This window comes from Vigna umbellata, chromosome 5 (assembly GCF_029865625.1).
Source record: "Vigna umbellata cultivar VRB3 chromosome 5, Vumbellata_1.0, whole genome shotgun sequence".
Lineage (NCBI taxonomy): Eukaryota > Viridiplantae > Streptophyta > Magnoliopsida > Fabales > Fabaceae > Vigna > Vigna umbellata.
Genome location: NC_142169.1, coordinates 69,560,739 through 69,574,232, shown reverse-complemented (window position 1 = coordinate 69,574,232; position 13,494 = coordinate 69,560,739). Strand labels below are relative to the sequence as shown.

General features: G+C 31.0%; 1 protein-coding gene across 1 annotated transcript; it reads right to left on the bottom strand.

Moving 5' to 3' along the window:
* Positions 1 to 4,040: 4,040 nt before the first annotated feature.
* On the bottom strand, positions 4,041 to 13,358 carry LOC124831124 (oligopeptide transporter 4-like). The gene is made up of 6 exons (XM_047305023.2): positions 12,675 to 13,358; positions 12,506 to 12,603; positions 6,228 to 6,788; positions 5,595 to 5,847; positions 4,940 to 5,122; positions 4,041 to 4,814 (listed from the first exon to the last, which is right to left on the bottom strand). The coding sequence occupies exons 1-6, from the start codon at positions 13,356 to 13,358 to the stop codon at positions 4,203 to 4,205; spliced, it is 2,391 nt and encodes a 796-aa protein (XP_047160979.2). The 3' UTR covers positions 4,041 to 4,202.
* Between the last annotated feature and the right edge of the window lie 136 nt (positions 13,359 to 13,494).

The window sequence follows — 13,494 nt, the reverse complement described above, 5'->3', positions numbered from 1 at the left end:
ATATATAGTTATTTATAGATATAGGCCGGACGGTCATAAGGTCACAGGAGTGGTTGATCTGATCGGACGGTCATAAAACTATTCCGGACGATTGAAAATGAACGACCGCAAAAACTCTGTAGATTATTTATGCGAAGATTAAGGTAAGTAATGATTAAAATCATTGGGCTGAAATTGGGCTGTGATTAACATCTCACTAATCTCAAGCCCACGACGAAAACTATAAATACAGGTAAGAGGTAGGTTGGTTGCATTTATTGCGTATTTATTGCTGTTATATTGAATTACCGGTACTCATACTGACTTTGGCATCGGACATACTGACTTTGGCATCAGAGAACCTTTAGCACTTACACCTCCGAACGGGAGAGCTAGACACAAGATCTTATAGCGAGACCGGACAACAGGAGATAGCAAATTGTGAAGGTGTTTGATGACTCGATCTCGCAACCGAAATATCCGAGTATTGCGTATGAATAAAAAGATAATAGTGAATCTATTTTTTCATCATCTATACAATACTGGGGAAGAATTCAGATTAAAGGCCAGATTACAACTTTTTTTTTAATATATAAAACTATAGATCGGGAAGTTTTGTGGTCAGCTTGTTTGGTTTATATTCATGTAGCTTTGGCAACTGAATGGTTCCTTCTTTGACTTTTTGCCACTGAATGTGGACGACTTTAGCATAATTCATGTAGCTTTGGCAACCTCCAATGCTTAAAAATTATTAATATTTGTGCATTTAAGAAAACAAAATATTCCTCTTAGTGGTCCAACTTCCACTTATCTTCACTACTTAACAATCAACATGTTGATAACCATGAATTATACATGTGTTAATCTACAAGTGTTTGGAAATTATTCTAAACATCAGAAATTGTATCTAACTCCTTCAGAGCTTATTTTAAATTACGTTTGTTTTTTTTAGTTTTAAATTAAAAAGTTCACAGTTTTTTATATATATTTTTGTAGTGAAATGACATTTATATTAGCTTTTAAATTAATATTCTTAATAAAAAATACTCATACTTTATGTTTTTAATAGATAACATACCCTCATATTTCAATAAAGTGGCATTCACTTCAATTATTTTATTTTAAATTTTTAAATTAATTGTAAATAAAAAATATATTAAGTTCAAAATGTAAAAAAAATTAAAATATAAGTATTTATAATATATTGAAAAATTATAAAATTTATACTGACACTGGATTATAAATTATCTGATAAAAAAATAAAAATATGATTTTTTGAAAAGTTATTATTTTAATATAAAATAAATAAATGATTACATTATATGATTAAATCAATTCGTTCATAGTTATATAGTATAATCTTGATACATGCATAAATAGAAATAAAATAAGGAATGTCTTTATTAATGATACAGAGATGTGAATGTTTTTTTTATTAATTTGTTCTTATTTACGTTAATCAATTAATCAATATACACTGGACCAAGTGGTCGTTTGCTTGAAGGGTTTACAAGTGGTAGTTTAATTTGGAATAAGCTATTAGAACAAGTAGTAGGACAGAACTTAAAAGGTGGCTTTTAATATTCATATTTATGAGCTCAATTTGACTGGACTTTGGTTAAAGCTTGGATATGAGTTTTAAGATCACAAAAGTTTAATACCTCTCAGTGGGCTGCACGCGAAATTTTTTAGAATAATATAGGATTAAATATATGGTTGATATAATAAAAAAATACAAGTATTATAGTAAGCTTTTTGTATGAAAAATATAATTGTAAATTTATTAACTTTTTCTGATAACATGTGACCTCGAAATAAGAAGCTCTAGAATATTGTGGTAGATCATGTTTCTATGATAATGAATTAAATGAGGGTGAAATTGGTTGGATTAACCAACATCCTTGTACTCTCGGTATCAGATGTTTTTAATACATTTTCTCGGTATAAATCTTTCGTTTCTACAAAATCGTTTAGATAGTATTTGCACAAGTACTATGATATTTAAATCATTATGTAAGTGATTAAAATAGTACTAAATGCACCTAAAGTATTACATTTTATATATTTTTTATAATAGTTATTATAGATTTTTAATTTTTTTTGGCATGAATTATATCCTACTCAACACACTTCGATTCATAATTATTATTCACTAAGCATTAATCTGATTTTTATTTTGCAATTGGTTGGTTTGCCTGGTGATTGACTTAATAATGTACTTGATTGATTTGTCAGTTGACTTGAATGATCAGTCAATATGATTAACCAAGAAAATGATTGATCAAAGGATGATTGTCCAAGGTAATAAATAAGCCTAAAGATAATCAGTTAAAAGTGATTAATAAAATGGTGATCGACTCAAAAGTATATTGGTTGGTCTGTCAATAGGTTTGAGTGATCAATTTAGTCAACTTGTAAATCAGTTTGATTTATTGACTAAAATATATGTATCATAATGAAAGAAAAAAAATAACAATTTTTTATAAATAATACCTTTAAATTCAGTATGTAGAACACATTTCTATTTTAATTATTTATTTTTCTTTGTTATAAACGTTTATAAAAAATTGTATCCAAACTTGTTATAAATTGAAATTAAGTAAAAGGAAGTTAATTATTCATTATCCTTATAAGAATTCGTTATAAACTAAAGAATAGTAGCTATTTACCTATTCTAATATGTATTTTTGGACACATTTAAATTATTACTTAAAAGTGTTTTTCAATATAAGTTTTTACATATTTATTAGGTGAGAGTAAAGTATAATTTTTTACATATTTTTTAAATTTTTTTATAAAGACAAACTTTAATTATATATTTAATAAGTGAGAGAGTAAATTATAATTAAATATTTTTAATTATAATTTTTCAAATTAGACTTTACTATAAATTTTGACGTTTTTTTCTTTCTAAAATAGATTATTTCGTATCTTTATCATCATTAGACACACATACATTTTATTTTTGTTTATTTTTTCAACTAGATTCTTTAAATTAAATTTTCATTTTAAAAAAAATATAAATTTCTATTTAGAAAAAATATAAAAATATTTAAAATTATATAAATATAGAAACTTTTGCTTAGAAATAAGTTGTAGTTAGAAAACAAACATAAAAATATAAAAAAAAATTAATTGAAATTTATAAATTTTTTAAAATAGAACAAGTACTAAAATTTATTAAATATTTAGAAAAGATATGAAAGTAGAAATTTAGAAAATGTAGAAAAATAAAGAATTTTTCATTGAAATTGATAAAATTTTGAAAATAGAAAAAGTATAGAAATTTATTTAAGAAATTTTATTTTAAAAGAAATATAAAAATTAAAATTAAAAAATATAGCAATTTAAGATATTTAAAATAAATTTAGTTATTTTTATCGTATTAAATATGTAAATGATTTTTTTTAAAAAGATATAGTTTTTTATTATTTAATTATTTAAATATGAAGATGTTTTTTCTTTGATTTTTCTTTCTGTAGTTTTTTTTTTTTTACATAGAATAGTTAGAGTTTGTTTTTTCCAACATAATACATTGTGCCTAGTATTAATTATAGATCTAACGTGTCTTTATTTCTACTCGGAATTTAGTCTTTTGGAAACCAAAGTCGTACCATTAATGTGTTCACTCTACACTATTAAATCAAAATTTAGTTAGAGTTTTAAATGTTTTTTTTTATTTAACAAAAGGAAAAATAAATTTTATAATACTCAAACTTCTTAAAATTTAAAAAATATATATATATTAAAAAATTTACATAGAAAAGCTCCCGCTTCTAATTTTATATTTATTTTCTAAATAAAACTTTTCAAATAAATTCTAATACTTTTATATTTGTAATACTCAAAATTACCTACCATTTCAGTCATTAGTTATAGAAACCCTAATATTTTGACAGAACAAATTTTATTTTCATTTACTATCCTTCACCACTCTTCAATCATTTTTTTTCTTTATAAATTAAAAACTTCATTTCTTTATGATAATTTTACTCCTTATAACAATGTTAAATGATTTTTTTTTGTCAAAGAATGTTTTTCCTTAATTATACACCATATGGTAAGAAGAAAGCACATCTATATTCAACGACAAGTGTTATACACTATGTGAAGCTAGCTATTTACTTTAATATTAAGGTCTTCAATATTTTGCATTTTACATATGCTACCAACAAGTGTGTGTGATATTGTAATGAAACCATTAAGAGGCATAAAACCTACAACTACTTTGCGGGGCAACCATCAACTATTACACCTTTAGCAGTTGGACAAGCTGCGAGTGGACAATGTTCATCATTTCCCCACCAATTTAGACTTTTGTTTTCCATACCCAATGAAAAGTAGAGTATGACAGTCATAAAAGCAACCCCGCTGTCAAGTGCCGCTGACAGAACATAGTTGTACCTTTGCCACCACTTCTTTCTGTAACGGAAGATAAAGAAATTGAAAATTGTCCCAACCAAAATCCATGAATTGTAGTTCAATGGTGTTGCTGGTGGCATATATGCAGTTGCTCCTAGGAGAACTGGGAGGTTTATAAGTGGAATCCATGACTTTTTTGGAAATGCTTTGTGCAATAGCCAAACAATTATAGGTCCCAATGCACCTCCAAGGAAAAACCAATTCAATACACTGTAGTTTCCTAGAGAACCAAAGATTCGCTTTGGTCCCACAAGGCCCCAAATAACTGATGCATCAAAGAATACACGGTCATCTGGGCATGTCCAGGGACTGTCTTCTGGAAGGAGATCGTCATGACATATGTTCTTTATGGAGTTCAGCAACCACCATGCTACCCCAATGTTGATGGTTCCAGCGAGCATTGTACCTATGAACTATGCATGCGTATATACATGTGTCAATAAATTTACTGTACAAAAACTACAGAATATAAATGCATTATCTTTGTCGGCATATACACAAGGTGAGCTGTTTTTGTGTGTGTGCTTCAAGAGCGTACCTGAATTAAGAACATTGATCTTGGAGGGATTTTCATGTAGTGCCCAAGTTTGAAATCACCGAGGAAAGAGACAGCCTGGGACATGCTGATGTAACCAAAAGTTTTGAAGCATACATTTGCAATCGGTCTTCCCGGGTAAATGAGACCAAAGACATACTCAGTGATGATATTCGATCCTGGTGTCTGAACACACAACAAAGAGGGTGATAGTTAAAACTTTAAATTTTGTGGTCCCATGAACAACGGACCTAGTTTAAAGCTAAAATTAAATCCAAGATGTAAATGCTCTATTTTCATCTTATCTCACATTGTTCCTTAAATTCCGAAGTTACCGTCGAGAAAGCCTTCAGCATTAGTGCACCTTTAGCTTTTAGCATTTCTTGTTGAATACAAATAAAGTCTCACATTACATAAAATATGAAATACACATGAATTTATATACACATAAGATATATTCCTTATTAAGAGACTTTTTGGAGTTAAATCAAAAATAAATCCGTGAGGACCTAGCGGACAATATCTTAGTAATGTAAAGATATATGGTTATACATGTATATTAAACCCACACAACACTATGTCTTTGATAAACATCAGAAATAAAACATATCATATATGTATGGCTCGTAGCTCGATCTGTACCATCCATGTCTCTAACCTGGTTTGTGGTGGCAGTGATGATGCTAATAGGAAGGGTAAATCCGAAAGCTAGGGTTGCAGCAAAGAGAAGTCCCCACCATGGCATTTGAACCTGGTCCTTGAGAAAGATGCATAGTGCGAGAGAAACCACAAGGGTCACAAACAGCAATAAATAAAACCACCAGGAAGGTATGTCTTTGTATCTTTTCATCAATTTTGTGTGAATATCTTCTTCCTCGTTGGAAGAAGCACGATAGCGATCCATAATCTCTCTGCATGTTTAGTTATACGTAATAATCTAAAGGAATATAAATGGTTGGCATAATGTTTCATTTTGAGCTTTAGTTGCTTCATGGTGTTACGTATTAAGAGACTGGATGAACTTTAAGAAAATTGTGGAAAAATATTTGCTTTAACATGATATTACACAAGTGTTTGAGTTATCATGTAAAGCATATAATTTACAAAGCTTTAGCTTATATGAGTACATTATTTATCTACGTCTGACAATAAATTCACAAATATTATACATTTTGGTTTGCATAATATGCAACTGTAAAGGTATTAATGACATAGATGTTCTCTAATAATTTTGATAGGTTAATACAGTAAGAAATTAAGTATCAGGGCAAAATAATTTGAGTGGCATTACCTTCCATGGAAGCAGAACACATGTGTGAGAGTGGATGCTATGGTGGCAAATCCAAAGCCATAAGCGAGGGCAAAAACCACACTGAGATGAATTCTACCTTGCTTTTCATACTCTGCAACATTCAACTCAAAATGATTGTCTACAATGGCAGATATGTTGTACTTTTGACCTTGGGCTGTAAACAAGTGTGAGGAGAGAATGGGAAACCTATTGGCATTGTACACGTTGAGGCCCCAATATGCTATAGGAGTAACAACATAGACTATTAATGCATAGCCCACAAAAACATTGGCAATGACAAAGAAGGGTGATATAAGAGGGCTGAACAAGAATGATGCCACAGCAGCCCAATCAAGTGTGAGGGCTCCAACTCCAAGCCCCCTCATGCCTGACCCTATTTGCTGAGCTGTAACTGACTTGGAGAATATCCAACACACCCATGAGATATTTGTGAGCGTTGTGAACAAGTATCCAGGGACCGCGTACCACAAAATACTGCATATGTGTGCAAAAAAGAAAAACTTTGTTCTTGCTCTATTGTCATATGTCTCATGCATTGCTCTGCATTTCAACAATATCTATAAGTATGCATGACAAAGGTAAAACCAAACTTTTTATATTACTAATTCATCCACCCATAGAAAATCCATGGTAAGTCTAAATGATCCACAATCGATCTGAAATGACAACACCAAACATATTTCAACTCAAGTGCACCCACACCACTTCCACCCTCGGTCCAACCTTGTTCAAACATCAATAAATTTCAGAAGTTATTTTAAGGTAAATACTTTTTTTTATATCACTTTAACAGGTTCCTAGTCCATTTTCAGGGATATTTTGTTTGTTGAAAAAATTAATTTTTATTTTTATAAAAAAAGAGAGATTAAAGAATCAAACAGTAAATGTAAAAAGAGCATGAAAAAGTTTGGAGCAGTTCTCCCTGTGGCTCCCAATCATCTTGCACCTCTAAAATATCAGTACCCACCAATGTTCGAAAGCCGATTAACGAGTTTATTTAACTCCCAATTTAACCAGTTTTGAAACGCGGATTAAAGTTTTTTTATTTTAGTTTTTTTAATAATAATAAAAATATTAGTATAATAATAATATTAGTAATAATAACAATATTAATAATAATAATATCAGTAATAATAATTGTAAAAACTCGTTCTTTCCTTCTTTTCCTCTGTCACTCTCCTTCCCGTCTTCTCTTAAAACCCTAGGGTCATAGAAGGATGTGGACTTGAGGAAAAAGGAGTTGCAGGAGGATTTAGAGTTTGTGGTGATTTGGAGTTTAGGATTTAGGGTTTCAAAGAAGATTTCTTTCCACGTCTCGTGATCTTGAGTGTTGCCGTGAAGAAGAAGAGTTTTAGGTAAGGGAAGCTAGACCATGTTTAGTGGTGTTAGTATTATAAATTTAGTATTTCTATGATTTATAGATGATTTTGAGAAATATGTATGATTAGGTGTATAATGTGTATGTTAATTTGTGATCTTGATAGTATGATGTGTGTATGATTGGAATGGTGTGAAATTGATGTTCTGTGCTGTTAAGATTTTGTGTGATAATGTTGGTTTGATGTTTGAAAACTGAACTCAAGTGATTGGAGTGAGAGTTGGTCAAATTATTGAGTTTTAAGCCTAAAAAGGGGGGGGGAGTGTTTCATATGTGAGTGTAGGAAGTTGGGGCTGATGTGAGAAAATTGTTTTGAGGTGCTGTCATGAGGTAAATTAAGACTTGTTGGAAGTATAAGATGATTGAAATCTAATCTGTAATGAAAAGGTAGTGTATAGTTGAAGTTTAGAGTGTTTTTAGTGGAAAAATAGAGTTTTGAGTAGTGAGATTTTAAAGTAAGGGGTTTAATATGTTTTGCAGAGTTTTGAACAGGTTATGATACTAATTAGGACTTGGATAGAGGTTCAAACCAGTGAAAATCTGTCATGAAGGTGAAAGTTGCATCTTAGGTTGGTTTTTAGTCTCTTTTGGAGGTTGAGTTATTGAGTTGGTTTGGTAAATCTAATTCCTATCTAAATGACCAATGCAATACTCTACTTTCATCTATAAACATGTTTCATATCAATATTAGTGTTACAAATTCTAAACTGATCATTTGAATATGTCTAAGATGCACCAAAACCAGAAAAACCAAGTTGCTGTAAAAAACTGATAAGAATAATCGATTATCTCACTTGATAATCGATTATTCTAGTGAGAGGGTCATATTTCCTTCAATGCTCTCGTCAATAATCGATTATCAGATGTGATAATCGATTATTGTCGTACTGGATGTCACTACACCAGTTTTGGGTGGTTTTCAGGGTTCTGGATGTGCGTTTTGGATGTCCTTTAGGTCGTTTTGGGGGTTTTGGACCTTTTCGGAATTGTTGGTGATGGTTTCAAAGTTGTTTTCCTTGTCTAAGTATGAGTTTAAGGGGTTTTGTGTTGTTTAGTGGTTCTTCTTGGACTGTTATTGTCTGTTAATGTACATGGAATGGTTTCGTGTGAATTTTGATGACTTGTTAAGTTGTTTGTGGTCTTTTGAAGTATAATTAGTATTATATCTATGTTTGTATGCAATGTAAAAGTGAAAGATTATATGTAATGGATTTTATAATTATCAAAGACTTGAAGTATGGGTTCAAAGTGAAAGTATGTGATTTTCAAAGTATGGTTGATGGACGTAATTCCATGGATCTCAAAGGAAGGTTACATGGTGATGTCCTATGTTATGGACATAATTCCATGGATCTCAAAGGGAGGTTACATGGTGGTGCCCTATGTTATGGACGTAATTCCATGGACCTCACAGGGAGGTTACATGGTGGTGTCTTATGTTGTGATCCAAAGTGAACTCTCTTGTTGAGTTTCAAGTATGTTTAGAATGAATGCAAGAGCTTAGTCTTGGGGGTTATCCTAAAACTTCAATGGTCTTTCATTCTCAAGTAGAGAGGATTGATCCATGTGGTGAGGAGTAGCAAGAGGTCCTAGTCTTGGGTGCTTCCAGTATGATCCAAGGTGAGTGATGACGGACTAACCTCGTGAGTGTGGTAGGGTGAAACCCATTGGCAATGGCTTTGCAAAGCAGTAGAAGCCACCACGAGTGCACAACCCGTCATAGCTCGGCAATCATTCTAAGTTCAGACAGTCAAATTCAGTGTGGTGTTATGTATGAAGAGTTATGTGGTGTGAATGAATAAGTATGCTTGTATGAAACTTAGTAAATGAGTATATGATTAATCTTTTTTAAACTAGCTTACCCTTGCTTTCCTGTTGTCTGTCCTTGTATGTTTTCTCTTTTGCGATGATCATCTGATTGGTGTGAGCTTAGGGAGACATCTGTTTCAGTTACTTCAGTGTTAGGTGTTTGAGGGAATTCAGTAAAGAAGTCGGACGAATCTACATGTGTAGATATTGTCTTTTGTAGGTTTGTTTCTTATATTAGTTAATTTATCATATATGTAATATTCATTTTAGTAGTATTTTATTATTAAAGATGGGATGCTACAATAATAGTAATATTAAAAGAAATAAAATATATAAAATTTTAAAAACCATATAAACCTTAACGCTTTCGTTAAGAATTTTTTTTTTAATTTCTTTTAATTTATTTCTTTATTTAATAATAATAAAACATATTAAAAGATTATAAAATAAAATTTAATATTTTAAATTAGAATATTATGTATTAAACAAAAATAAATAAAACATATTAAAAAATTATAAAAATGTATTAACCGTATTTGGAAATATGATATATAACATATTGAATAATCTAAATTTAATTAACCGTGTTATTTTTTTAAGTTTTTTATTTATTTTATAATATATTTATTTTTATTTTTTATAATAAATATTTTATAAATTAAAATATTAATTTATATTTAGTTATATGAAAAATATTAAATTAATTAAATATTTATTATATTAAAAGAAAGAACTTTTTATTATTAAATTGAAATAAATAAATTTTTAATTAAAAATATTAATTTTTAATTTTTTAATATGTTTTATTATTATTATTATTATTAAATAAAAACAAAATAAGTAAATTAAAAAACCTTAATCATGTTCAAAAGTCAGTTAAATAAATTTCTTAACCAAATTTTTTAACCGGCGTTTGAGTGTTAGTTAAGTAAATTTTTTAATGGATTTTCAAATGCTGATAAAGGTATTTATAATATTTTAGAGATGCAAAATGAAAATTGAGAAATGAAGAGAGAACTAATCAAATATTTAGTGGAAGAATTATGTTCCGGAACAGAAGTAATAACCTTTGACGTTTTATGCAACAATAAGTCCAACTAGACTAGGAGCCTATAGCTATCAGTACGATGCGTTGATTAGTAGTACTATGCGTTGATTAGGGTTTATATTGGCCCCGTAGCTATTGACTTCTCTTATACTTTGTAAGTCTTTCTGTATTGTTGGAAAATAATACTTCAACCACCTTCTTCTCGTTATAATTCAATCTATCAATACAATAATACATTAATATATAGTTTTAAAAAATATGTAACTAAACTGTTAATGATTTGATCATCAAGTGGTAATTTTTTCTCTGACAAATTGTTATGTTAGTTCTTGCACCACCAAATTACTTTTTAATTTTTTTAAATTTTAATATTTTTGTCTTTCAATTGTTTTATTTATTTTAAAGCTTTAATATTTCGGTAAGTTCCTATTTTTGTCGATAATCTCAAATAAATCTTCTTTTTTTTTTAGATTCTTATTTTGTAAAATTAAATTAAACAGAGGTTTATCGTTAGATTGAAAAGAAATTGTTAAGGAGAGTGTTATTTGACATGCTGAGAGTGTCTTTTTAAATGACGTGGCATTAAAAACGTGTGTGAAGTGTATTTTTTTTAATTTATGAATTAAAAAATGGAATGCAAAGAGAGGGGAATTAAAATTTAAATAAGGGTAAAATGGTCAAAATAATATAAATTAACTGCAGCAACCCCTTTCTGTGCAATTGTCAATTCGAAATCAAATTTGGGAAGAAGATTAAAACTTTGAATTAGGGTTCGTGAGAGATTGGGCAGAAGCACTTTGGTTTAGATGCATGAACGAGTGATTTGTTTTTGGCAATGGAGATTCAAGCATTCTACAAGTTTTCTCCGATGACGGCGTTTCTCTCCGTCAACTATTTGGACCGTTTCCTCTCTCTATGTTCTCTTCCCGTAATGCACTTTTCTTCTTTCGTTTTTTTCTCGAAAATGTCACGCTTTTTAGGGATAAAGTTAGACATTATTATTGTTTATTATTTTATAATTTTTTATTTTAATTTACTTTCATTTTGTGGCAGCAATCGAGTGAGTGGCCTTTTCAGCTTCTACTAGTGGCATGCCTCTCTTCATGTCCCGTTCTTATTGGACCTGCTTCGAATTTAACTTAATCTTTGCTCCAAAACGATTCAAAGAATGGAGCTTTGGGTCATGTCCAATCTCAAATGGAGACTTCGCTCCATCATGCCCTACGATTATCTTAACCATTTCATCACCAAGCTCCATTCCTCCTCTTCCTCCGAATCCACAAAGCACTCTTTTCTCTCACAAACCCTGGTACGAAGTCTGATTTCGAATTGGCAATTACACAGAAAGGAGCTATTGCAGTTAATTTAGATTCTTTTGACCACTTTGTCCTTATTTAAATTTTAATTTCCTTCTTTGCACTTCATTTTTAATTCACAAATTAAAAAAATACACTTCACACGCATTTTTAATGTCACATAATTTAAAAAGACATTATCAGCATGTCACGTAACATCCTCCTTAACTGCGTCTTTTCAATAATTTGACGGCAAATCCCTCTATGATTCAATTTTAGAAAAATAAGGATCCAATTGAGACGGCGAAAAAGAAAGGAACCTATTTGAGATTCTGAACCAAAATTAAATACCTACCGAGACATTAAACCTATCTTAAATATTGTTTTCTCTTTCAACATGAGACTTTTCTGTTTTCTTTTTATTTAATAAAAATTAATAAATCGTTTATTTTAAATTGTTCACTCTATTGATAAAAACAATAGTAAAATAAGAGAAAATAATTTTTACATATAAGTTATGTTAAAAAGTTTATTTAAAAATAAATTATTATTTTATATATTTGTTAAGTTTTATAATTAGCGTTTAAAAAAAAGTCGATAATAATTTTGATTGGTTTATAGTTTAAAACAGTGTATATACTGACACTAAACTATTAAAATAGTTGGGAAGATATAAATTATGAATTGATTGAAAAATAATAGTCGAAAATAATTTTGATTGACTTACCGGAAAAGCGATACTTGGACGAGGGTGCTGGGCCACCACATATGGGCTGGTTCAACCACGTATTTCCTCAGTATCCCAGCCCACCCGTATCCTAACACCTGCACACAAACGCATCTTATCATGGTGAGTCAGCGAGTGAGTGAGTGAACGAGTGATTCACGCCTCTAACCTGTGTAGTAACGATGAGAAGCCAAGAGGCGAAAAAGGAGATGTTGCGTCCGTAAAAGGCTTTGATAATGTTAACGATGCCAACCGCGTACGGAGACCCGTTTCCGAAAGCGCTTCCGGCGTTGGCGAACATGGTAATGAGCACGTGCTCCTTCACGTTAAACGGACCCGGGTTGAAGGAGAAGGTCCTGGACCCGAACCCACGGATTGTGAACTTTGTCTTGGGTAGAACCGCGGCCATGAAATGCGCGACGGGGAGGACAGCGACCTGAACGGTGACCTGTGTTATGATAATACGCTCGGTGCGGTAGGCGAAGAACTGGTTGGTGGAAGAGAGGAAGGAGCAGGAGAGGAGACCCAGGAACCACATACGGAAGGTCCATATAGGTTGGGTCGGGTCGTCAGTGGTGGGTACCGTGAGACGAACCTCCTCAACGGGAGACACCTCGCCTTCGTCCGCTTCACTAGTGGTTGGATTCTCTGTGTCGGACCACATGCTGTGGTGTAGTGTAAGAGACGATAGGTTTTTATGCTTGATCAAGGTTTCGAAAAGTTTGGAAGTGCTGTTTTCTGTTCGGCTAGATTTGGAAATTGTAATATAAGAAAAGAGTTCGAGTTTTCCATCGGAGTTGACCATGGAAAAGTCGCAGATTAGTCTTCCAAGTCTTTCACAAGATCTTTCCATGCATACACGTTTCGGGGAAGACTGAGCTGTCTTTAATATGGACGTAAAGAAGAGAAAAAGATGTGCTTGAAAGAATCGTTTCCACTGTCTGCTTAAAAAAAGTTGGTTTTTCTCTACAAAATTTAATTATTATCTT